Source organism: Convolutriloba macropyga, chromosome 8, assembly GCF_964194025.1.
Source record: "Convolutriloba macropyga chromosome 8, txConMacr16.3, whole genome shotgun sequence".
NCBI lineage: Eukaryota > Metazoa > Xenacoelomorpha > Acoela > Convolutidae > Convolutriloba > Convolutriloba macropyga.
This window is the reverse complement of record NC_134475.1, coordinates 11,125,614-11,149,684: the sequence shown is the minus strand read 5'-3', so window position 1 is coordinate 11,149,684 and position 24,071 is coordinate 11,125,614. Positions and strand designations below refer to the sequence as shown.

Genomic DNA, 24,071 nt, shown 5'->3' with positions numbered 1-24,071 from the left:
ACCTGTCCTTATTCATTTTTTAAAGCGGCTAAAAAGAACAACAAAGAACAAACAAAATTTCGATTGAAACTTGCCAGAAAACGCTGTCAAAACCGTCAAGCCAAATTTTGGCACTCAAAATATATTTGATTGAGCCTTCTTCAAACATCTATAATGTAGTACGTGGCCATTCATTAGTAAGACTAGGTAACAAGTAGACAAAAAAGTGAAGTGCTAAAGTATGTAATACATTTAATTTTTTTTCGAAACAAAATTACATTCAATGTCATGAAAGGCATTAATTACAAAAAGAGCTATTTAAATAGGGTCGTTTATTCAAAAAAGGAAGCTCTCGAGACCTCTAATTATCCAGAATATTTCTTGCATCTACAAAAAGAACGTCAAATATGACAAAAATCAAATTAATTTACTTTTTTGTGAAAAACCTGTGTCGAAGCCAGTAAGGTCATAACAAATTCTTTAAAAAAAGATTTTGAGAAACCAATCCCTTTTATTCCCTTGACACCCATAATGTCATATTTGTCCTGTAATTAACTAACGAGATTAGGTAACAAAAAGAAACATAAAAAGAACAAAATTGCGAAGTTAAAAAGTTTTTTTTTAAAGTTTGGAAAACGATTGTTTTCAAAGTCATGAAAGCCATCAGCTGTCTACTAAAATCAGAATATCGGTTCTTTTATTCTTCCATGAAAAGCCAATGAAAGCTATCACTGTACAGGAAATTTCATACGACCGAAACGACAAAGTGTAAATGACAGTTAGAGACAAAATTGAAAAATTCAATTGACTTCTTCAAGAAAGAGGCGTCGAGGCCGTTAAAACGATGATGTATATCCTTCAGGATTTTAATATGTTCAATTGCGCCTTATTCTGAATGCTAATAAGGTGACATGAGAACTGTCAATAATGTTATAATGTGACAAAATTAGAAAACGTGAAAAACTGGCAAATATCAAAACAAACAAAAATCTCAAATCTTGTAGTATCAAAGACAGAAAACAATAACTTCAGGCTTAAAACTGCAACCGAGAATAAATGTTAAATCAGTAGAAAGAAGAAGCAGTCTTCCTTTGCTGACACTAAGCTGGAAGTTGAACAAATTAAGAAAAAAATAGAGGAAAAGTTAATTCAGCCATTATTTATTGAAAAGTCAATTATTTTTTAAAAAAAGAAACGTCCATAAACTTTCATATAAAAAACTAAATGCATTAGCTTGGAGCTGCTTAGCAAGCAAATTGGTTAGACCTATCACTCCTGAGCTTTGATTTGATATGTTCTGTTCCGACTAAAAAAAGACCGACTGATTACTACCCGATTTTTTTGGATTGTAACAGTCCAAGAATGGCCGAAAACTAGCCCTGCTAATACTTATTGTCCGTTAAGAACAATTGATTTTTCGAATGTTGTAGATATAGATAATTTGTTAGTTGAAAACTCTAAATAAATTCTGCATTTTTGATAATCAACGAGTAAAGTTAGCAAAAAACGGCAAAGTTTTAACTACAGTGCACTCTCAGCGGACTCTGAAGTAGAAATAGCCCCCCTCTGAGTCTAAAAAGATTTTATGAGTGTTGTTTGGGGGTGTACTGTCGGCAAATTTAATCAAAGTGGACTAAAGTAGCTTATTTCGTGCTGTTTTTGATGAAAAAGGCTAAATTTTGAAATGTTTATCCAGATTTTTTGACCAAAAAAATTAAATCAAAACAATCAACAATGCTTGTTCGTCTTCAAAAATAACATCAACGACACTATTCTTAAAAATTATAACAAATTTTAGCAAAATTTTAGGCAAAAATTCCGGAAAATGTGAATAAAAACAACGTGACTCTTCTTTTCTCAGAAGTTTAAACCTCGATAACTCGCTGTAGAAAACGAAAATTAAAAAAATCTTTTTAATTCCATATTCTACGCTGGACGAGCTCTCTAATGATACCAGTCTCAACTCTCTACGATGAATATATCGAGCGGCGAAAATTCACGGAACAAAAAAAAACCCATTTGAGTATATAGTTCCTCCCCCCTCAAGAGGGTCGGAACAATGAGTATCGAGTAATGCAACCGTATTTTACAGTATAGCGGATGATACAGTTCGCAAAAGCTAACTGCAAAAATTTAGTATCCGGAGAGATTTGAAACCGCGAAAACAAACTAGGCGATGGAAATCTGTCCTTGTCATTGACAGGAGACCGGTGATTGCAGCTTAGGCGGCAAGATTAGGGAATCATATTTATTTGCGGATCAGTTCAAATTTACTATTTTTAAATTAAGATGCTTTTCGGTATAACAGTATCGGAAACCGTTTTCTCAAGTTTTAGAGTGCATTGTTAGTTTTATCGCAAAGTTAAATACTGATTGTTTATGCTATGAATTCGAAAAATCTTTTTGTCAGACGAATAATTTGGTATAATAATGCTGGATGGAGATATCGATTAGAAGGCTAAACAAAGTGGCTTGACTGTTAGCATTAAATAATTGTGTAAAAATGTAGTAAAAAGATTAGGGTTATGAAAGAGTTTAATAATTATGAGTTAACCTGGTCTGTGAACATAAGTTGGAAACTGTCAATTTGAGCGTCCACCCCAATCTCCCTCTGGTTGTGCTGGTAGCTGATCCTGCCGGCATTCACGTCCGCCTGGGAGAACCGGTTACTCACAACCAGGTTCCCATCATTCTTTATAACACCTGGGTAACAACTTAGGCTCACATATATATTTTCGGATTTCAATAAAAAACTATTTTTGTACTATAACTAATTTTTAAACTAAATCTTAGATTCGTTTGTTTCTTTTCTGAGCTACTGTGTTTTAGATTTTCTGAATCAAACTGCGTTAGCGATAATAAATCGAAAAACATTTTTCCCATGATAAAATGATAAATTCGTAGTAGCATAAATCTTATTCCTGTTTAACAACATGATGTCATTTGCAAAATCAAAGTTCAATTTAAAAATTAGACAATCAACGCATGTCCCATTTATTAATCTTCTTTCATTTCCCTAAGTCCTCTTTCCCTTGGGTGAAAAGAAAACGCTATCTCAATTATTTAGTGTTTAATGTATTGTTGTAACCTTTGTCGGGGTACTTGACAATGAGATACATGATTCTCTCATCCGGAGTGTCAACGTCCATGACTTTCAGATTGTGATCACTAATCACTATGCTGCCACCCTCTGAAAAAAGAACAGCTTAATTTAACAGCAGAGGAAAATTGCAATTCTGAGCATTAAGTTTTTTTTTGTTATCGGGGCTCGACGGAAATTGTTACGGAATTTCTGCTTGATCTCATTGGTTGTCAGCTTGCTTGACATGATTGAAATAATTGATTGACAAAAATATTTAGATAAAAATGTTCGTGTTACTTGTGTTCGGGACCACAACATGTTCCATGTCTTACAAACACTTAGTCAGTTGACGCATAATCTGATGAAAAGGTCATAGATATGTTTTTTAAAGATATTTTCAAGATCTTAAGCGATGTGCAAGATCTTATTTCTCAAATAATTGGGTTATTGAATCATCTTAAACGATAACAAAACTCTAAAATAATTAAGTTCTTGTCTCAAATCGATTGATGATGTCCCGACTCGGTTGACGCTGAGCTAACCTTTGACTTCGAGATCGGTGTCAAGTTGTTCGTGTTGTACAGGGGCGTGGTCACTGATGTGGAATATGTTGATGGGAACCCAGTACTTCCTCATGTTATTGGCTCCGTCTCTCACTTGAAACGAGAACCTGTCTGTCATCGAGGTTGAGCCATCATGGTCGTATCTAAATTTGAATCACATTCAAAAGCGAATCAAACACTTTTGATAAGACGCAGTTTGTTCTTTTTGTCGGTTTGTACCATTTTGTTTAATAGATACAACTATTTTGTCATATTATTGCTTCTGCTAACCCGGACTTTGGTGGCAGAGTAAATCCGCTCTGAATTGGTCTAAAGACATTCTGTTTTTCTGGATGAGCAGTAATCTGTTCATGTCACAATTTACAATGGCCAGTCTGATTTTTGAATAAAATTTACGTCAAGAAAAATATTATGTTCAGCTTAACTCCCGCCAACAAGGTTTTCTTTATATGCGATTTGAACTTCCACGTGGGTACTTGTAACATTTAATTTGCGTAGCAATTCGCAACCACTAAGCCAAATGGGCTTTGTGTTAATTGCCTACAAACTAGCTTAAGTATAAATAGTGTGTATAGTATTATAAAAATTACCAGATATAAGCTACAAAAGTGTGATGTTATTCTGCTCAGACTTAATTTTGGGATATGAGTAATTTTTAGACTATACAGGAGAAGTTTAGCCTGCGCGAACTCTATGACTTCAATGTAATCATAATGAGGAAAAACTGCACATAAAGGGACCTAAGATTTTCTGGAGATGCAATATTTCAGAACCGAAATAAATTTTTTACTCTCGAAATGTGATGGTTCAGCGCTGAAAAGCTCTGAGATTCATTTACGGGATCTTTCTTGATGAGGCAAGACAATTTTTTTTCATTGTCCACATATACGAGAAAACTTCTAAACCTTTTCTTAAGGCTCGACTCAAATTTCATTGATAAAAATTTACATGTAAGCAAAAGCCAGATAGTAGAGTTTGTGCACGAGAACTTGGAAAACTACTCTTTGAAGAACGAATAATTAACTAGACTTATATACGAATTGCATAATGTCAACAACCTCTCCCCATAACTGGAATTGTTTCTCCTTATTTTTTTCTGTCTGTGTAATCTTATGGTTATCAATTAGTGCAGCAACATATTTAATTCTTCAATTAATTGTCTTTGACTCATTATTGTTTAGTTGGTTTTGAAAAGTCGCGGACCTTTGTAATTTTTCATTTAAAATATTTTTATTGAGAATTTATTCCTTGCGTCAAAATATTAATTTTTATTGCAGTTGCTGCTATTATGGTATACAAATTAAAGATTTTTATTTTTGTTATTACAAACCTTAACTTCTTTTAGTTGTGGTAGGTTGTTTTAGGTTTTTTGGTAGATGAATCAACAATTCTCGGACTGAATTGATTTTTACGTAGGACATAATCTGCTCCTTTTTTATTCTAACCATAACAAGATTCTTTTTAGATCCTAAAAAAAGGAGTTGTAATCTTTTTGACGCACTTAACCTGATTTTTTTTATAATGCCTTTGTTGATAATTGCTCTCAAACAAAGTTCTGAGCAATTATATTACCCCATGATTTCTTGTGCTTGTCTGATTTTTTTTTACTTTTCATCTTCAGAAACGCGATAAACAGGCAAAGCGGAGAGAGCCTTAATTTGCTGAACAGTTCTTTTAGGGCTTTACTAGTCTCTAAATATGCAGTTCAGCAAAGCTGTTGAGAACAAAAAATTTGCAAGGTATAAGGTCCCGTTTTTTGCTGATTTAGAGCCACCTCAAAATACACCACTGCCTCCCTCATTTTCTCTCCTCACGCCATTTCTCCCCAACTCGTTCTCTCTTTCACCATCTATCTTTAATAATTCCTTCTTACTCACCCCTTTTCAAAACACTCATTTAAATACTCCTTTTCCTCCTCGCTCAGTTAAGATTAGGCTAGACTTCCATGGCCCCTTCTGGCTAACGACAAAGCCAAGAGCTCGTTCTTCGTTCGAGAGCAATGCCGTACGATAGTTGGCTACGGTTGTACTTTTTAACATACAATTAGTTGCTAATATTTATTTTAACTAAATTTTCATCATAGTGTGGTAATCAAAACTATATTCAAACACAGATTGCAAGCAAAACAAACCGATGCAGTTTAGCAATGTTTTGAAAATGGGTTTTCATTTTTTTTGGTTCAGATTAAATGAAGATATTTTAATTTCAGTTTTATGAAGCTGAATATTGCTGTCGGCTTCAGATATAGTTATAATTTTGTCGCTTTTTAAATAAACAAGAGGCCTATATAATCATCATTGAGAACATCAGGGCTTTCTCCAGCGCAGAGATCCTTTAACTTTCTCTGGACATAATTGTTAACCAATTTTCTTGATTTGCCTTTCTCCTTAATTCTGCATGACAGAGAAATGAAAAAAAAAATGAAGTAGCAAGGCAATCTCAGTCACTTTTAAAAAAGAAAAATGTTATTTACAAAAAAAATCTGACCTGACCGAAGTCGTTAAATTTGACAAGAACCGTCGGTATCGTTTTTCTGCTTTATTTTAAAACAATATGAGGCGTCTATCAAAACTGAATTTAATGAATAACTATCCAAGAAGTGAAAAGTCCAAGCGCGCTCATGGGTTGCTTTTTGAATAAATTGTCATGAAAAGCTTCTGATGAATAACAGACATTTCGAAAATTTTCAATAAAACTTTTTGATTAGACTTTTCAATTTTGTCTGCTGTCAAAACCAAAACAATAATTTTAAGTATCTGATCGTACATCTTCGATCGTACGAGCAATTAAGCCCCGCTCCAATTTAGATAAATCTAGCCTCTAAGCTGCAGCTAGCTTCCGAGGAATCGAACCGCTCGCCAGTCGTTTGAGAGCAATTCACCCGAGGTTAGCTGACTGTTTTTGTTATTTTATCCTTACAATCTCTGCTAACAGCTACCTCAATTGTTAAATACATACTTGATTTATTTTCGTAAACTCATGGGAATTATTTTATACCTTTAAAAGCACATTCTCCTGAAAATAGTACACAAATCGTTAAATTTAAATGCCATTCAAATTTCATCTTGACACTGTTTAACAAAGTTGTAACAATCATGCTTTCCAAATTTATCTCAAAACTGCACAGCGTTGAGTCTAATTCGATTGTTTGAAGATCTCACAAAATCTAGATACGTATTTAATACTAGACTATACATTGATTGTAATGCAATTCAAAATTTAATAGCTATAAACATAGAAACGGCAAACTGATAATAATATTGTTGAATAGATTGTGCGCCCAACTTTTATGACAGACATTTTGAAAGTTTCAAAGAGAATGAGTTTAAATTTGAGTTTGAGCTTAATTCAATACTTCTAAGCTAAGTAGACTAATGACCTAATGTTAGCTTTTCATTACTGGAGAGTGAAAGTGGATCATTGACTCTTTAAGACTCGCGGACTTTGTTTGAGACCAAATATGGCCGATCTTTTAATCTTTGGGCCAGTTTGCTTCGAGACACCTATCATACAAAATACTAGCAGACTGTTACGAACAGACTTCAATCAAGTAATTGTAATGCACGACCATGTCGATAAAAGGGTGGTTACCGCAAGCTACCCGGGTCGAGGCTTTTGCCCAACTCTGCCGTCAAGAATTGGGAATTAGACAAAAAGGGAGAGAAAATTTAAAGGAACTTTGTTCATTTACAACACAATTTTCAGCCTCTATTTTTTCCACTCTTTTCAGCAAATCCAGACGCTGAAAACATTGACACGAGAAAGAAAAAAACAGCAACATGTACAATTGTAATTTCATTAGAAACAGAAGAAAGAACAATAATCTGATCATAAGTCGTACCAAAACCTGGTTGGACAAAAAAGTCTGGACTATACTCTGGACACTGAAAAACAATGGCTGGTAATTGAAACTACACGCAAACTACAAAAAGCAGTGAGTGAATTAATCGAAAAGCAGGGACTAGAAATAAAGTAAGGTAACCATGTCAAAAATAATTTTATCTTAATTTTCAAAAACTAGCTGAAAGTTCAGTTCGCCATATGCAAAGATCACTGTGTGAGACGCCAACTGATTTTTTACTGTTTTTACTTGTCCACTTCATGATCTTTTCAATATATACACTGGCTAGTCTAATTAACAAACTAAAATTTTTTACTGTAATTTTATCCCAATTTTTTGAAATATAATCATTCAGTACTGCTTTTTAATGATATACTAATTTTGTAATGGTTCAGTACTTAAATACACTCTCCGTGGAGACTCTGGGAGACCATTGTTCATATTTTCTCCCTTCTCTAATTTCCTCTAAGTCACAATTTTTCTCGTTTAGACATATTTTGGCTTGCTTTTTTATTTACAGGCCATCACGGAAGTTGTTTTATGTCAACTTCTAATCAAAGGCAAGAACTTTCTGCGAAAAAATAAAAACTTAGGCAAATTAAAGTTCAAAATACTGCAGAAAAAATCTCGTTGAAAGATTGAACCATTTAATGGCCTGTTCAGTTAAAAATTAGTGTGCGAGATAATGCCGATTTAACAAAAAAGCCTTTAGACAATGAGAAAAAAATAAGGCTTTGATTTTAAGAAAATTGAAATTTTTCTGGCTTTCAATTAGATCGCCCTTACTTGCTCTGCTCAATGCACAGTTTTTGAGAACGTTTTCGATGTTGTTCCCTCGCTCAATTTTGCAACCCCTGTTCATATTTGGTTAATCATATTAACTGTTTCTCATCTTATTTATTTGAAAAACGTACAAAAGTTGCTCATTTACGAAATAAAGTAACAGCAAAGTAATGAAATTAATGCATTTATGGCAACAGTAAAATGAATTGAGGAAGAATAAGATTTATTCAAACATTGTTAACTTCTAAGTTGTTATGGGGCCACAAAATGATTCTACTTCTTTTCACCCCGATTCATTTAACCGCGCATATTTTAACCCCGTATCTTTTAACCCCTCTATCATTTAACCCCTCTATCATTTAACCTCTCTATCATTTAACCCCTATAACACTTCTTCCCTCTATAATTTCATACCGCCAATTAGGAGTCGACATTAAAGGCATATTTTGTCATAATGGTTCTACGGCTTCAATATTGCTGTAACTGACTTGAAAACTGAACTTAAAAACGTCTAAGTTTGTTTGTAAACTCCATTAGTTATCTAACACAAAGTTAAGAGGGAATAACCGAAAAGATCTGGTTTCAACTGGATTTTCTGGAAACGATCCTGTATTTTATTTGCAAAGTTCCAGACATTGTACACATCAATAACAGCAAAAAGACTTTTTCGCTTTTTTGTAAATGATTACAATACAAGCAATCGCTCGAAAAATAACATAAGGAATGTTATCATTCAATCAGAACATCTAAATTCTATAAAACTACGCTGATCCATCAAATTAATTGATATTTTGAAAGACTTTTACGTCCATGGCTTTTTCATTATCGATCGAAGCAAATTTCATTATTAAACAAATAGAAATTATAATCAGGTCAAGAGTCGTAGCAAAATTACTTTTCCTGGCGAGCGTCGCAGACGTTTTGGGATCTTTTTGGTTTGTGCCCACAGCTTAGTAGATTCATATTATTTGCGCCCCCTCAGACGCACCTGTTGTATTTTGACTTCAAGATTTACTATATAATTTTACGCACTTCGTACCTGGGGGGTGCATAACGTACTGGAGGAAGGGGTGTCAGAAATGGAAAAGATCCTGTTTTTGAGATGCTTCTGTAACTCGTGACTTTTCCGTAAAATAGAAAATTAGAAAACCCCACACCAGGCATCATTGCTGGATTACTGTTCTACCAAAAGTGATAGAAGACCGTTAAGAGCAAAATTGGAAATATTCAAAAACAATAATCTAAAATGTTAAACATAAGTTAGGACATTTGTCTGTAACGTGCTGACAATTGTCCCAAATGTAGGAATAGCTCAAAATTATTTTCTATATACCCTAAATTGATAACCCAAAGCTACATACATAACGACAGACTCCCGGTTTGGGCTTTCCTTCACAAACCTAAAATCCGTAAAATTACTGCTGCGTTCAACTATACTATACCCTTAAGTCGCTTTTTGTTCACAGACATGAAACTTGTTCTTAAAGTGCGATTAAACTTCAATTCCGCATGTCAAAATATTCTCAAACGTGTTGCTTATGTTTGTAAAACTTTCTTGAGAAACTATCAAAGTTCCGACTATCAAAAATGTGTGAAAAAAATTAGCATTTGGTTTTTCTTTCATTGAAGTTCAAATTGCTTTGAAAGGAATGTTCGAACAAGAATTTATTTATACTTGAGTTATAGCTATTTCTCAATGCAAAGTGCGTAAACACAGCACGACTTTTTGATGTTTTCGTAATTAAACTACAAATTAATAGTACAAAGCCTGGCCGAAATTATAAGAGAGAAGTAAACTTAAGCAAATATCGACCTTAAACATTTGCACTTTTGTCAAAGTATCTCGCTATGAGGTCCAATGCGAACTGTAGACTAGTAAAGACCTATTTACAATATGCCAAATGCGATCCAGGTGAATTTGATTAGGGAAAACGACGCACGCTTGCCTGAAATTAAAACTACCCAATTAACAGAAAAATATTTTGATCGAAATTCAAACCTTCTTGACCTAAACGTTGTCGTAATTAGAGTATTCCCCTTTTCTTCTTAACCTTTAGCTTCAAATACGTCAAATTTTTTTGTTAAAAGGTTCAAATTTGGAATAAGTTTTTGAGTTTAAGAATCGTAGTTGTTCAGGAATATTTTAGTTTTTTTTTAGTTAGACATCTCTGTATAGAATCTTAGCTAATCGCAAAATTCTCATCCTTTCTAATCACGAACAAATCGAAATGGTCATTTGGGACACATTTTGAACGTGCCACCCATATAATTGGAATTTCAATGCCAACTAAAATGTAACAAATTAGTAATAATCTCAAAAGTGTGAGTGTTATCTAAAATAATATATTTGCAAGAACTCTTGTATAATCAAGCATAAATGAAGGATAACCTGATAGTCTCACAAAAACCCGGCCAGTTCAAAAAAATTTGTACATTTTTTAAAAAACAAAAAGTTTTTTTTGATATATGTGTATTTAATTTATCCAAGAAAGAAATTGTATAAACAATGACCTGGTTAACTTAAGCATATCCCAACAATAGTTATATCATCCAACACTGATAGTTCATTTTTTTGACCAGACACTCATTTTGAACTCCCCTCTTTCTGGACGAGTGCAATCAAACTTAAACTATTTTAATTGGAAAATACAAACGCAGTCTATTTTTTTTAAAATAATTTTCTGATTAATTGAGATTAGGGTAATTGAGAGGCACCATTAACTCGTATTAATTAAGATAGAGGAGTGACTTAGTCCTATTTCCGGCATGGAACCAAAATCTATTCCACTGTGGTCCTCCAAAAAAGATTGGCGAACTTCATACCTGAACTACAAAAGTACAACAGCCGTTCTAAACCGGACAATTAGCCTCTAACTAATCAGGCCAGCATAAGAGAGTGTAGACCATTGTTATAAGTTATAAACCCTACTCTGGTTATTAGGGCAATCTTGGTTAATCTTGGCTAACCACTCACACTGATTGCAGGACAGGTGTTGTGTGGCATAGCTATGACTAAAGTGTGATATAATGACGTATCTTTGATTACTTTGTTCTATATCTGGATTTGCGGACGTAGACCACCGCGTGATCAAGGAATAGGTTTCTGTTGACTTGTTGACTTAGGTCACCAACTTGTCTCAACTTGAGATTCAGTTCATAAATTCTATCGAGTTTACCTCAAACGTAATAGTTGACATTACTGCAAAAATAGCTCCCAGTATTGTAGCATTTGGAAATTTGGAGAAAAAAATATAAGTTTACCATCTAATTTTTTTGGCAATAAATTCTATTTAAATTTACTCAGATACCAAGGAAACATTTTAAGTTTTGTTAAATTTTGTTAAATTTTGTTGCAGCAAACACAAAGCATGAATATAGGTGATCTTAGATCCCCCGGATCTCCCCGCTAGGATCAGAGAAATATGTGGAAAATATCCGGGAACCCAAATCCCCCCCCGTTTTGTAGAACTTGAGGAAAAATTCTTCGATGACAATATGTTTCTTTCAGCAAAAAACACAATATATAGTTTGTAATTGATTAAAACGCATGCTGTCTCCGCACATATAAATGAACTGATACAAAACATAACATTAATGCAACAAAAATTAAGAAAATATCAAAAATGAAAGCTCTAATTTGGGAAAATCAGGTAGCCTAGCAACAAATATGACAGTATCAGATTTAAACTAACCGGAATTTCATCTTGTCGAGGTATGTGACATTGACCCACATTTCAGTGTCTGCAGGACGACCCCCGACCATCAGGAGTCCATGTTGGGGTAGATCGCTCATCTTCATCTGCACCTGTTTCAATTCACTATCCACATCTGTGATCTTGATGTCTGTCTGGTCTATGATTCGGAACGTCGAGTCCTCAACCTGTACAACATAATCAAGGCATTGATAACACAGTGCTAAGACACAAATATGAAGACAAAAATTGAGTTGAATTCTTAGAATGAGGTCCAAAGAAAAAAACACATCTTATCAGACCTTCGAGCCCTGAAAAAAAACGAGCGCATGAAAGCGCAGAAAAATGGGCTAGACCTAGTTTTCTGATCAGGGGGTCATTTTTGTCTGGGACAATCTGATATGATTTGGGTTCGAGCGCGTTTATAACGCAAAAATCATTTTGAGAGCATGAAAGTCTGATCAGATCTCACTTCAGTTTGGGAAGGTTTGATTAGCTGTCATTTTGATCTGAGACCTCAAGCCAAGACGTCACTGAGGCTAGGACGTCACAAAAGAAAGTATGTTAAACATATCAAATGTCAATCAACTTAGCATTCATTAGCGGTTTTCAAAAATTTCACGAATACTCCGAATAAAACGACATCGATCTGTCGCTTAAAGAAAATCGATTGGTTGCGTGCAGTGACAAGCCGTGTGATGAATAGAGCACCCACAAGTTTGAAAAAAATTACAAATTACACAATTTTCTGTTTATTAATCTGCTTCCACCTTTGCTCTTTCTCTCTCAAAATAAGTCGAAGGCATACCTCAATGGTCCGGATGGTCGCTGAGGGTGGTTGATCATCTATTGCCACGAGGGAGATGTTGAGAGCATTCGTCTTCAACACTGTCAGAGACATCTCCCCAATCAGAGAATCGTCGACCTAAAAAGGTGCATTCTATCAAAACAGAAAACATGTACACAAAAATATGTTTACATGCGCAAAAAAGATGTAATTATGAGACATGTACAGAAAAAAATCGATCCCTCTTTGATTTTGGGAGGGAAAAGTAAAGGGGAACAATTGAGGGAAAAAAATTTTGGGAGGTATAAATTGAGGGAAAAGTTAAGGGATCAAACCAGGCGCAACTACTATCCAAATGAACCAGCATTGGATTCGAACCAGCATCTTCTGCTTACAAGCCTAGCTTTCTAATCATTGCACCAACTTATGTAATGAGCATCTTTTACAATCCACCCTCTCTTTCATTCTTATTCTCGAAGTCTTTATTTCTCTAGCTAAGTTTATTTTGAAGTTTACTTCTTGTAAAGCTATGCCCAGCTTATCTTACGCACAATTTACACGTGGTTGTTCTCTCTCAATCTTCAAACATAAAACAGTATTTCAAATTCACCTTGATGGATGAGAGTAAAGGGTCTGAAAAATCGAAGAAAATCACAAGCAATGCAGTTCAAAATGCCCAATTCCACACACTTACGTACCTCATACAGCATATGGACCTCCCGATTTTTCATTCCCAGGTCACTTTTGGGCGGCACGTACCACAACCTCCCCTTTTCCACATCCATCTGCGAAAAGGTGTCAATATCCCTATACGATTTCCCCCTTTCTGGTTCCTCGTCACTCAATATCAACTGTCCAGCGTCCTCCTGTTCAAAACTGTCCGCAAAATGCAGAGCGCTTAGAACTCGGAAAATGATGTTCTCAGCTTTCGTGTCTGCATCAGTGTACCCCAGAATGTTGGACGTTATCGCCTTAACTTGGGTCTCCCGAACTGTAACTCGGTGAGTTGCTGACTGATCGGGTCGGGGAGGTTTGTCAAAGTTGGGCAGAACCGCGATGTCAATTGACGACGTTGGCGAACGGTTCCCGACGCAGTCCTCGACTTCGAACTCGAAGCTGTCATCGGAGGTTTGATCGTCTTGATGTCTGTAAAAGATCAATCCTTTTCCGAGATCGCTTTGGGTAAATTCTGAAATACTGGTTTCCGTAATATCAAAGGGGAATTTTTTAACAACTGTTCCGTGTTTTGGAGGGGAGGTAATTTTATACACCAGAATGTGGTTCGGACACTCAGAATCCTCCGCAACCAAGTTTTCAGACGTCAAGGCATTTGTCGACCATTGGTTAACATTCAGCGATACAACACGAAGCATTTTCGGTTTGGTATCATCGACACTCAGAATTTTAATTCGAAACATAACTCGGTTAGAATTCATAGTTTTGTCTTTCAGTGCCAGAGTTATCTCATCTTCAGTGCTATCTGAACCGTCGTGAACGTATTTCAACTTCCCCTCGGCAATATCCGCAACCGAGAACATCTTGTTTGACCTCCCGTTTATAAGCAAAGTTCCATAACTCGGAGGTTCCCGAACTGTAATTGTGACGTCAGCAACACTATCTCTATCCACAATTTTCAAACTTTTCTCAGTAATTGTCGCTTCTTGTCCTTCAACAACAACCAATTCTTGGTTCACACTTGCCCATGGTGTGTTAGAAATATACTTCGACATTTGAATTTGAACGGACATGGGCTTGCTGCATAAGTACTCGCTATCGAAAACTGTAACTTCAAACAGGTAATCTTCGCCGTTATGATTTATCTCGCGACCCGGCGGGTAGTAGATAATTTTGAAATCTTCTAAATCTTTTTCCAAAAATGAACTCACTGGCACGTGTTTTTCGTTTTCTCTTTTCATAATTTGGCCCATTCCCGACTCGAGTGGTTTGCTTATGTTGTAAATCAGAAGTTCTTTTTTAGTTTCAGCATCTTCGGCCGCTATGTTGTTTATTGCCAAGCTTTTGAAGTTCATATTGTTTACAATAATCACGGGGTTGTTTGTTGTTTTGAACTTGGGTGGTGTGTTTTCACACGCCTCGGCGATGTAAATTGGCACAAACACTCGCTCACTTTGTAACCCCAGACCCGAACTTGAATCCACGACTTCGATTTTGATCGGGACAAAATCCCATTTGGGCGAATTTGGTTGATAATGCTCATATCTGTACCCTGCATTTAAAAACTCACTGCAAGACTGCAAAATAGTTTCAACATTTTCTTGTGCACCTGCTGCGTTTGAATAGACCAATTTGCCATATTTGGGCCAACTTTCTTCCAGGAAATTGACAGAAACTATGCATGAGAGAAATTTTTTGCCCAAAGTGATCGGGCTCAGTTTGAAGTCCACGGTGTCGTCGCTTATGGCGTTTGAAGTTCCTTTGATTTTGTCGACCGTTAAATTTTGTTTGAAGTTGATAAACTTGAATGAACTTTGGTCGCCAATAATGCGAATTGGTAAGACGATATTTGTTACATCAGGGAGGGTGTTTTTGATGTTTCGGGGCACTTGGTAGAGTCGTAAGCCAACGTAGTCGACTTTTAGAAGAGAGGGGGGCGCCCCATTGTGGGAGTACACGACTGTGCCCTGTTTGAAGTCACAGGGAAACGTCTGAAACAGGAAAGGTTTTTTGATGGGGAGAACTAGTGTGGTAGTGCCAGTGATTTGAGAAATTTTCAGAAAATTCTCTCATGTTCAGTGATTTGAGAAAAATTTCAGAGCTGATAAGATGTCTTACAATTTCTAAGTCAAGCAAGGCATAATCTGGTTAGACGGTTATGCTAGGATTTTTCAATGCGCAAAAATTAATTTAACTTTTAAATTGGTTACCATAGCGATGATTATCAACTCGACAGATAAACAATTTAATAAATCGAATGTGAGCAGTCCATTTCATATCTCAACCCGTGTATTGAGCCTTTCTTTGAATTTTTTACCCTCTCCCCACTTTGTTCGGGTAGATCAAAATTTTTTTAGGAAATTGTTATATCGTACAGAAGCCCTAAGAAAAAGGACAAAAATTTTAGAGAAATTTCACATTTTGTAGATAATGGTAATTAATGGTAGATAATGGTATTAAACGATATGATAGTTTTCTAAAATAAGCAACTTCAGTTTCAATTGACGAAAACTCTGAAAAAATGTGCAATTTCAATGACCTTTTCTTTCGCCTCGTCGGACAATCTATCTGATCACATTAAATTGAGAGAAAAGCTCAAAAAGATGGCCCAATGTACTCTAAAAGTGACCACGATATAGTAGGCTTAAAATGAGTTTTAAACCAAAAGATTTATTGTATGACATAAAATTTGAAAATTCAACGTTTTCAAATCCGACTTTTCCAGAGAAATGAGCTTGTCGGCTAAATGAGTACATTTTTTCAAGATTTGGTTTGAGATATTGTGATTTTGCGACTGTTTCTGATCAAACCAGCAAAAATCGTTCCGGGAAAATTAAACAGAGATGATATCTGTTGTTTTTTTCTGGTAAATTGTTTCTTATTGCACGCTTGGTCAAATTTTGAATATGTATCTTATTCCACTACAATCATTATAACTGAAAAAAATACATACTTTGTTCACTTAAATTTGTAGTAACTATAATTTTCTTTATGATAGAATGATTTCTTTCACCACATTACTTCTACACTACAGTCGCATTTTATTAGACAAAGTTTTTCGTTTACACGTCTTGTTATACTCCATTTTTTTTACTCCTATATAGATTTCTTAAATCAAAACTGCAGCAGGCTAGCAAAATGATTCTGCAAGTAAGAAAATTATCAAAAATTAATCATATCAATAAACAGTCCAAAATGTTATTAGAATATTATCCAAAATTTTATTAAAAAATTCACAGGTATAGGAGTCAACTACACGAGTTTGCTTCAAATTAGACATCATTTTTTTCAAGAATTAATGGGTTGTAATGTGTTATCAAAGATTTTTTTACAAACAGGACAATTATGTTATCAAAATTTCGAATAAACACAACTAAAACATCTGGAAAAAAACATCTGCAAAATATTCTATTTTTTGTGCACTGAAAGATTGCAAGGCAAAAATTTTGACTAAAAAACTTTACAATTTTCACCCTAGTTTTTTCCTACACAATTTATCATAAGTAAAAATTTAAATTGTCATTTTTTTCCTTAAAAATTCTGTGTAATCTTCAAAATACTTCTGAGAAACAGAACGAAGTTTCGAATTATAGAGAAAAATGACCTTGGTAACAGGCCATTTTGAAAATTTGAATTACTAAAATAAATTTTTCGGATGCAATATTTTTGTTTCTATGCTAATTTTCTGTCCCCCAATGTGTAGCATATCTTTTTAGAATTATGCTTTTATAAACAATTATTATTTAATATCACATGAAAATTCAGTCAAATCAAGAAGTGGAAATCAAAATCTAACAAAGCAACGATATTTTTAAAAATTATTGACTAGATACGAAAATTTAACCTTTTGTTTTTGTCGTAGCTTAGAATTTGGCCCTCACACGATCATTAAACTCCCAGCATTTCAAACGTACGCCAAAATGCATTGCACGACCTTCAAATTTTACTTTCAGTGTTTTTCAGACAAAACTTTTTATCAAAAAAGAGAAGCAATTATGAAGTTTTGAAATAAAATTTCGAATTTTAATGATAACAAGCTGATTGTTCATGCTCAAAATTAGGAAGTTTTTCCTATTTCCGTCAGATACGAAAACGTTCATCTGCCTTTAGTAGTTGTTCTGAGTGAAGATAAATTCACGACAAAATTCACGTGATATTTCATGTGATATCTTTTTCTTATCAGTTGCTGCTTAATTGTCAAGTGGACGCCAGTGCAATTTAATGCCATTTTCTTAAAGACAAATGAAAAAAAGGGAAACAACAATCTTGTTGACATTAAAAACCTGTGCTGTTGACCTTTTAGACCATTAAAGAACGCTTGAAGAAGAAGCTTTTAAGAGAAATTTTCACTTTTTTCGATTAATATTATTGCTTTGAAATATTCAAACTCGAGTATAGCCAGCTGATTATTTGTAAAATTTTTTCAGCTATTTTTCAGATCTACCTCAATACCTCAACAGAAAAGTCTTTCCCATTTCGACCCCCCCCCCCCCCCCAGCTTAGTGAGCATATCATGTCTTAAAAATCTTCTATAGTTATAACTATATAGTTTTTTTTCAGCAAGGCCATATATTGGGTGCGGTTCTTAGGGCAGGTAAATGTTAGAATGCTCACAATTCAAGAACGGGAAACTTTAAAATCCTAAATTTATAGGTTTTCCCAAAAACAAGACATGTTTTGTTTCATTGTTCACCTTTTTAAAATGATGCAATAACATTATATTTATAGCTTTCGAATCCTGTCGGGGAAAAATAAAATCGCAAGCAGAGTGGCGACTTAATTGTTAGCTAAAAACACGGAAAACAATGGAAAAGAAAACACGTCAGTGCTAATTGACAGCGCGTGTGGGATGATAGGCATATAGCAAGTGGGGGGGGGGGGGGATATAAAACAAAGTCTATATGCGGACCAATTGAGGCAAAAAATAAACAGGTTGAAATATAATAGGTAAAAATAGTGGTTATTACAAAGAATGAACTCACTAATCTGGTAATAATAAGTACGTTCTAATTACAGGTTATTAGTTATTATTTTATAACTAGCTCATTAGGTACGAGGAGTTTTCAATGGCCAAAGCCGTTCACGTTTTCCTACAGAGGGGAATGGAAAATAAGTTTTTCAGCTTTTTTGTAGTAGTGTGTAGTAGTTGTAGCACTGATATCGACTGATATTTTATGGGGAAGTACATAAAACATACCAGACCAGACAAATGAAACGACATATAAAAATCATAAAACAATCACCTTATATCGGGGGAAAATGAGGAAAAACATTTTTATATAAAACGAGCATGAGCTTTGTATATCAAAACTGTCAATTCTTCTTAAAAAGATATTTACCTTTTCTGAAATAAAGTAGCAATTTTGCCGTGTGAATAGAAAACTATAATTTTCTGGCCATGATTATCATGTTTGACTTTTATCAGGACTGAAAATATCTTTAAGGTACCTCAAAAGTATTTTTTGAATGAATATTTTGTGCTAGTGAGGTCCATATATTCAAAATTTGAATAGTTTTTGAAGGAAAAAATGATGGAATTTATTAATCAAGCTTTCATGCAACGTTTTGAAACTGGTCATTCATTTTTGCCGAAAAACAACAAAAATACTTTATTAAAAATATTAAAATATCAAATTGTCGGCAAACATTTTTAACGAGCTGATCAAAGGTTCATGTGAAACTGTGACGTATATAAATGCGTTTGAGCGCACATTTATTTTGCCTAAGCGAGTATTTAAATTGGTTTCAAAGTTCCGCTCTGAAATTTGTGACAATGATGGAATAAAGAGGTCAGCTCATGTTACAATAAAGCCCGGATTATTATCCCCAATTACTATTACATCAGCACACCACTATTTATTATTTGGTATAAAAACGGGATAGTTAGTTAATATTGCACAAGGACATTGTAGCAATTAGCCGAAATTTTTTTAAAAAAAATTATTGACAAGAACAGGTGATGGAAAATTGATGAATAAATGTTTACAAAATTTTACAAAGTCAGTTTTTTAAATTTTTTTGTCTAAGGGCTATATTAACAGTCTCATTTGTAAATTACTGATTTGAAGGCAAGTTCGTTTTATTATGAGTCAATTAACTTAATAAACAAGATGAACTTAATAAGCTAACTATTTTTCATTTTTTGTTTCACTGCGTGGAAATAACAAACTTGATTTTTCAGGTATAAAAAATTTCACTTTATTAAAAGAATTAGTTATTAAATTAGTCAAGTTTATTACAACATCGTCTAATTAGTACGTTTGATTACGTTGATTATGGATGACGTTTTTTATTTGTTGTTTTCAAAATGTCAAATCCTAACAGGTGAGGTGTAAGAGATATCAAATATTTACCAAAGAGCAGCTGAGATGTAACAAAGGCTCTCTCAATGGAACCGCTAATCCGCATAAACATTTGTTTTCTTATTTTCACCATCCCATATCAAAGATTCAAAGATCACGCGTTTCCCCGGTGGAAAATTGGGATTTTATCCTGCTCCCCCCCCCCCATTAGTGGCCATATAATTTTAACCCCCCCCCCCCCCAAGCGTACGTGCTATTTTTTTACATAGTTACGTACTGTGCAACAACATATAATTTCTAAAGGGGGGATAATTAGTAAAAAAAAATGTACATGAAAGAAGCTTAATTGCAGTTTTTTGAAACAAAAAAATTGAAATTAAAAAGAACCTCATTTAAGCGACTAAATTCATAACTTCGCAAAAAATGAGCGACCCATCTGTGAATGAAGGAATGAGTTGTGTACTGAAAATGAGAAAATGGGAACTTTTATCCCAAAAATAAAATGGGAACTTTTATCCCAAAAACTAATATGGGATGTTTTATCCCACTTTTAAAAATATGGGAAATTAATTCCCACTTTGCTGACTATATATAGGAAGCTAGTTTTTATATCAACCAGTTATTCAGTATCGTTCACTTCAACCATTTGTTCACTTCAATTCCAATTTAGTTAGCCATCTGATATTCCTCTCTTCAATTGTCACCACACACTTGCTCAATAGATTGATAAAGTAAACATATGATATCGATATTGCTTAACTCATTATTCATATTGTACCGCCTTAACTGTTTTTATAATAAAATTTTTAATTCCATTCCTTTTGTCTTTAGAACTTTTAAGTTAAACTCTCTTTGTATACTCCCATTTAAGCGGCGAGTATAAATTGGTGCGACCAGTGAGGCTCACTCAAGGTTAGTAAATTCTATGTTTTAAAGACTTTAACTTTAATCTTTAACTTAAATAAAATCTGTTGCGAGGCAAAAAACTTAGGGAAAATTTCCAAGTTGTCTCATTTCTATGTTCTGACTTAAGTAAGTCGAACTTAACACTATTTTTAAATTCTATGTTAAATTTGTATCAGCTATTTCTAAAATATTCTATCTTTCGTCAGTTATCTGACTTTAATAAAAGACTTAGAAAAATTTCTAAGTTCTCAAATAAAAATAAATTGTACCCAGAGGACGTAATTCTTAGATTATCTAAAGTTGTCTCTGATACTTACAGAAACACTTAATTTATCTTAGATAAAATAAAGACTTGGCAAACGTCCAAGTATTTTAAATAAAAATGGCTGATGCTCCTATTTCTTTGAGTAATGTGTCTTTAACTACTTTTTCAGGTAACGATCCCAGTCAGAGTGCTCTTGACTTTTGGAATTCTGTTGATCAAAAAGTAAAATTTTCGTTAGGAGTTGTTCCTACTGATCCTGATAAGAAAAAGAGTTATGAAAATAGACAGAGATCTCTATTTGGGTCCCTTTTAACCGATACAGCCTTAGAATGGTTTAATACTATCGATGAGGCTAAAGTCTTAAATGATATTAAAAATGACTTTCTTGATAGATTTACTGACGGTCGTGATAAATTTAAGCATAGATTAGAAGTAGAAAATGCTTCTAGACAAGAAGGCGAATTAATAAAAAATTATTTTCATAGAGTCAAGCACGCGGTTGATAAAGGTTGGCCAGAAGACTTAACAAATGTAGCTAATGCTGATCGAGCGCAAGAAGCAGTAATACAATCTAGAAAAAGAGAACAGAAATATATTGATTTTGCTATAAGGGGACTGCAACCCCCCTCATTAAAGCGAAAAGCACATGAACGGCGTATTAAGAAACCTAACGAAAGTTGGGACGATTTAAAAGAACATCTGATAACACAAGATTTAACTTGTATAGTTATTAATGAGAATTCGGCTAAACAACCTTCAGACAAAATATCGTCCTTAGAGACACAAATTAAGGAACTTACAAGCTTAATAAAAAGTAATGAAGTAAGTGCTATACAAAATACAAGCAACTTCAATAGAGACCCGAATATAAAAGGACGAGCCAATAATACTAGGTTCTGTGAGTATTGTAGAAACCACGGACACTCTATTTCTACCTGTAACAAAAAGAAGTTAGACGACGAAGTACAAAAGATAAGAAAAGAATTATTAGAGCAAAAAGAGACCAAGCCTACATTTAGTAATAACTACAGACGAGGTGCTTGGAATAACAACCAATATAATAGTAGAAATAATAGTTATAACAACCGAGCTCAAAACCCGAATTCTTTCTATAATAACCAGAACGGCTACAAGTACGGCAATAGATTTAACCAAAATAAGCAATATGACCAAAGATTTCCCCGAGAAAATTCATTTCGGCAAAATGAATATGCTGCTAAACAATTTTATGAGCGTGAAAACAGCCAATTCAATAGAAATCAAGCCCATAGTAATACAAGGCCTACTTTACAACAAGACACAAAGTCTTATAATACACAAAATGAAAATAACGTTCGTTGGATTCAACAGGAAGAAAACAATGTTGACTATTGTGACGCTATCTCAGATTTATTTCCTTTAAACTAATACGGTCTCCGAAAAATAAGAATATCACATCAAATCCCAAAGCCCGAATTTTCTTGAACTTATATCACTTTGCCACCGGAGACAATAAAAAACATAGTGGCTTAGAAATAGAATTCATGATCGACCCAGGATCAACTTGCACTATAATAAATTACCCAACATTTCTTGAGCTTAACCAATTGGGGCAACAAATAAATATCCAGACTTCAGGCAATAAAACAAGAACCTATAACGGTTCCGAAATACGTATGATAGGCTACACTATACTAACTTCATACTTTGATACAGACGGGAAATATAAAGCAAATCATAGAGTATGGGTTACTGAGGAGAAAACTTCTAATTTATTGGGAGTAGATTTTTGTCATACATTTCTTAAAGCATTATACTTTGATATTCCAGCAGTAGAACTGAAGACTAGTGATAAAGGAGTTCTTAGTTATGGCTCGCTAAATAATGAAAAGGAATATCCCCAAGTCTCTAAATTGAACGCAGTGATAATACACCAGCCTCTATATATCCCACCTAAGTCTACATTTCTCTACAAGCACAAGTGTAGTGAGCAAGATATATTTCCGAAAGGCACTTCTTTTGTACCTAATAGGACTACAGTAAAAACCGAGTTGTGCTTTATAAATACTATTTGTACTAAGAACGAAAAACAAATTCCCCTGCTCATCGAAAACCACAAAAATCATCAAGTTACACTAAATAAAGGGATAATTGGATTTACTATATGTGATATTACAAACAATACACAAAAATACAGTATTCGTGACTGTAACGAATTTACTTATTCTGTTATAAATAAATGCGAAGAGCTTGATAGTTGTTTTATGCTAAATACAACTACAAATACTATATCCGAATCCACTGACCTAACTGCTGAGTGTATTAGGTATATTAACTTTGACGAACATTCGATATTCGACGCTAATATGCCTATTATCCATACTATATCTAGAGACTTAGTATTAGACAAAGGCTTTACTGCCTCCCTTATTAAAAGATACCCCAAATTAAAGAGGAATATTCTACAATACTTTAAAAGTATAGGATCGGAGAATAAGGTAGACCACGAACTAATACATTTTCAAGATGAGTATTGTCAGCAAATTATATATAGTCTTGTAATGAAGGAATATTATAACTCTCCCCCATACGAAGCAAGTAAAACTTGTTCAGTATTTTGTGAACTACAAAAGACACTTATGCTTGACGGAATAAGATGTATTGCTATGCCTAAGGTAGCATGTGGCGGAGACCCCAGATTGTGGAAAAGAATAGCTAAAGAACTAGAAGAACACTTTAAGCACACGGGAATAACTATTTATGTATACATTAGTGGCAAAGAATTACAGTTAATAAACAATATAGAAAATCGTCCTCTCACTGACGAGCATATCGCCGAAATAATGGAGCTATCCGCAGGAGAACTAGTAGAGAAATGTAAAAGCGAGGATGATATTGCCACTGACTTTTCTAAAGAGGCAAAAAGGATATGCCAACCCAAATCAAGAGAACAATTTCCAATATTCCGCTCAAAATATCAAGTAAAAGAATTAATAGATAAATTTTCTACAAGTGTACATGCTGGAGAAAATACTCACTTCAATAAAACGGAATTCCTACAAAAATTCGATTTTACACAAACCGACTTGACTGAGAACGAATTCTTTCGACTTGCAGATACACTACTTACAGACAACGATGTATATTCACATCATAAATATGACATTGGCCGTACTAAACAACAATTTAATATACCCCTAATAAAAAATGCAGAATT

At 34.2% G+C, this 24,071-nt stretch overlaps 1 protein-coding gene across 5 annotated transcripts in view; it reads right to left on the bottom strand.

The window, feature by feature from the left end:
• LOC142344457 (FRAS1-related extracellular matrix protein 1-like) overlaps nucleotides 1–24,071 on the bottom strand; it is a 77,140-nt gene that overhangs the window by 41,044 nt on the left and 12,025 nt on the right. For all 5 annotated transcript variants that reach the window (XM_075396110.1, XM_075396114.1, XM_075396111.1 and 2 more), the window contains exons 2-7: nucleotides 13,426–15,393; nucleotides 12,749–12,865; nucleotides 11,941–12,128; nucleotides 3,604–3,767; nucleotides 3,068–3,169; nucleotides 2,534–2,682 (exon numbers count right to left, since the gene is read on the bottom strand). In XM_075396110.1, the coding sequence (XP_075252225.1) occupies nucleotides 2,534–2,682; nucleotides 3,068–3,169; nucleotides 3,604–3,767; nucleotides 11,941–12,128; nucleotides 12,749–12,865; nucleotides 13,426–15,393 (2,688 nt within the window). The remainder of the gene's footprint in view (nucleotides 1–2,533; nucleotides 2,683–3,067; nucleotides 3,170–3,603; nucleotides 3,768–11,940; nucleotides 12,129–12,748; nucleotides 12,866–13,425; nucleotides 15,394–24,071) is intronic.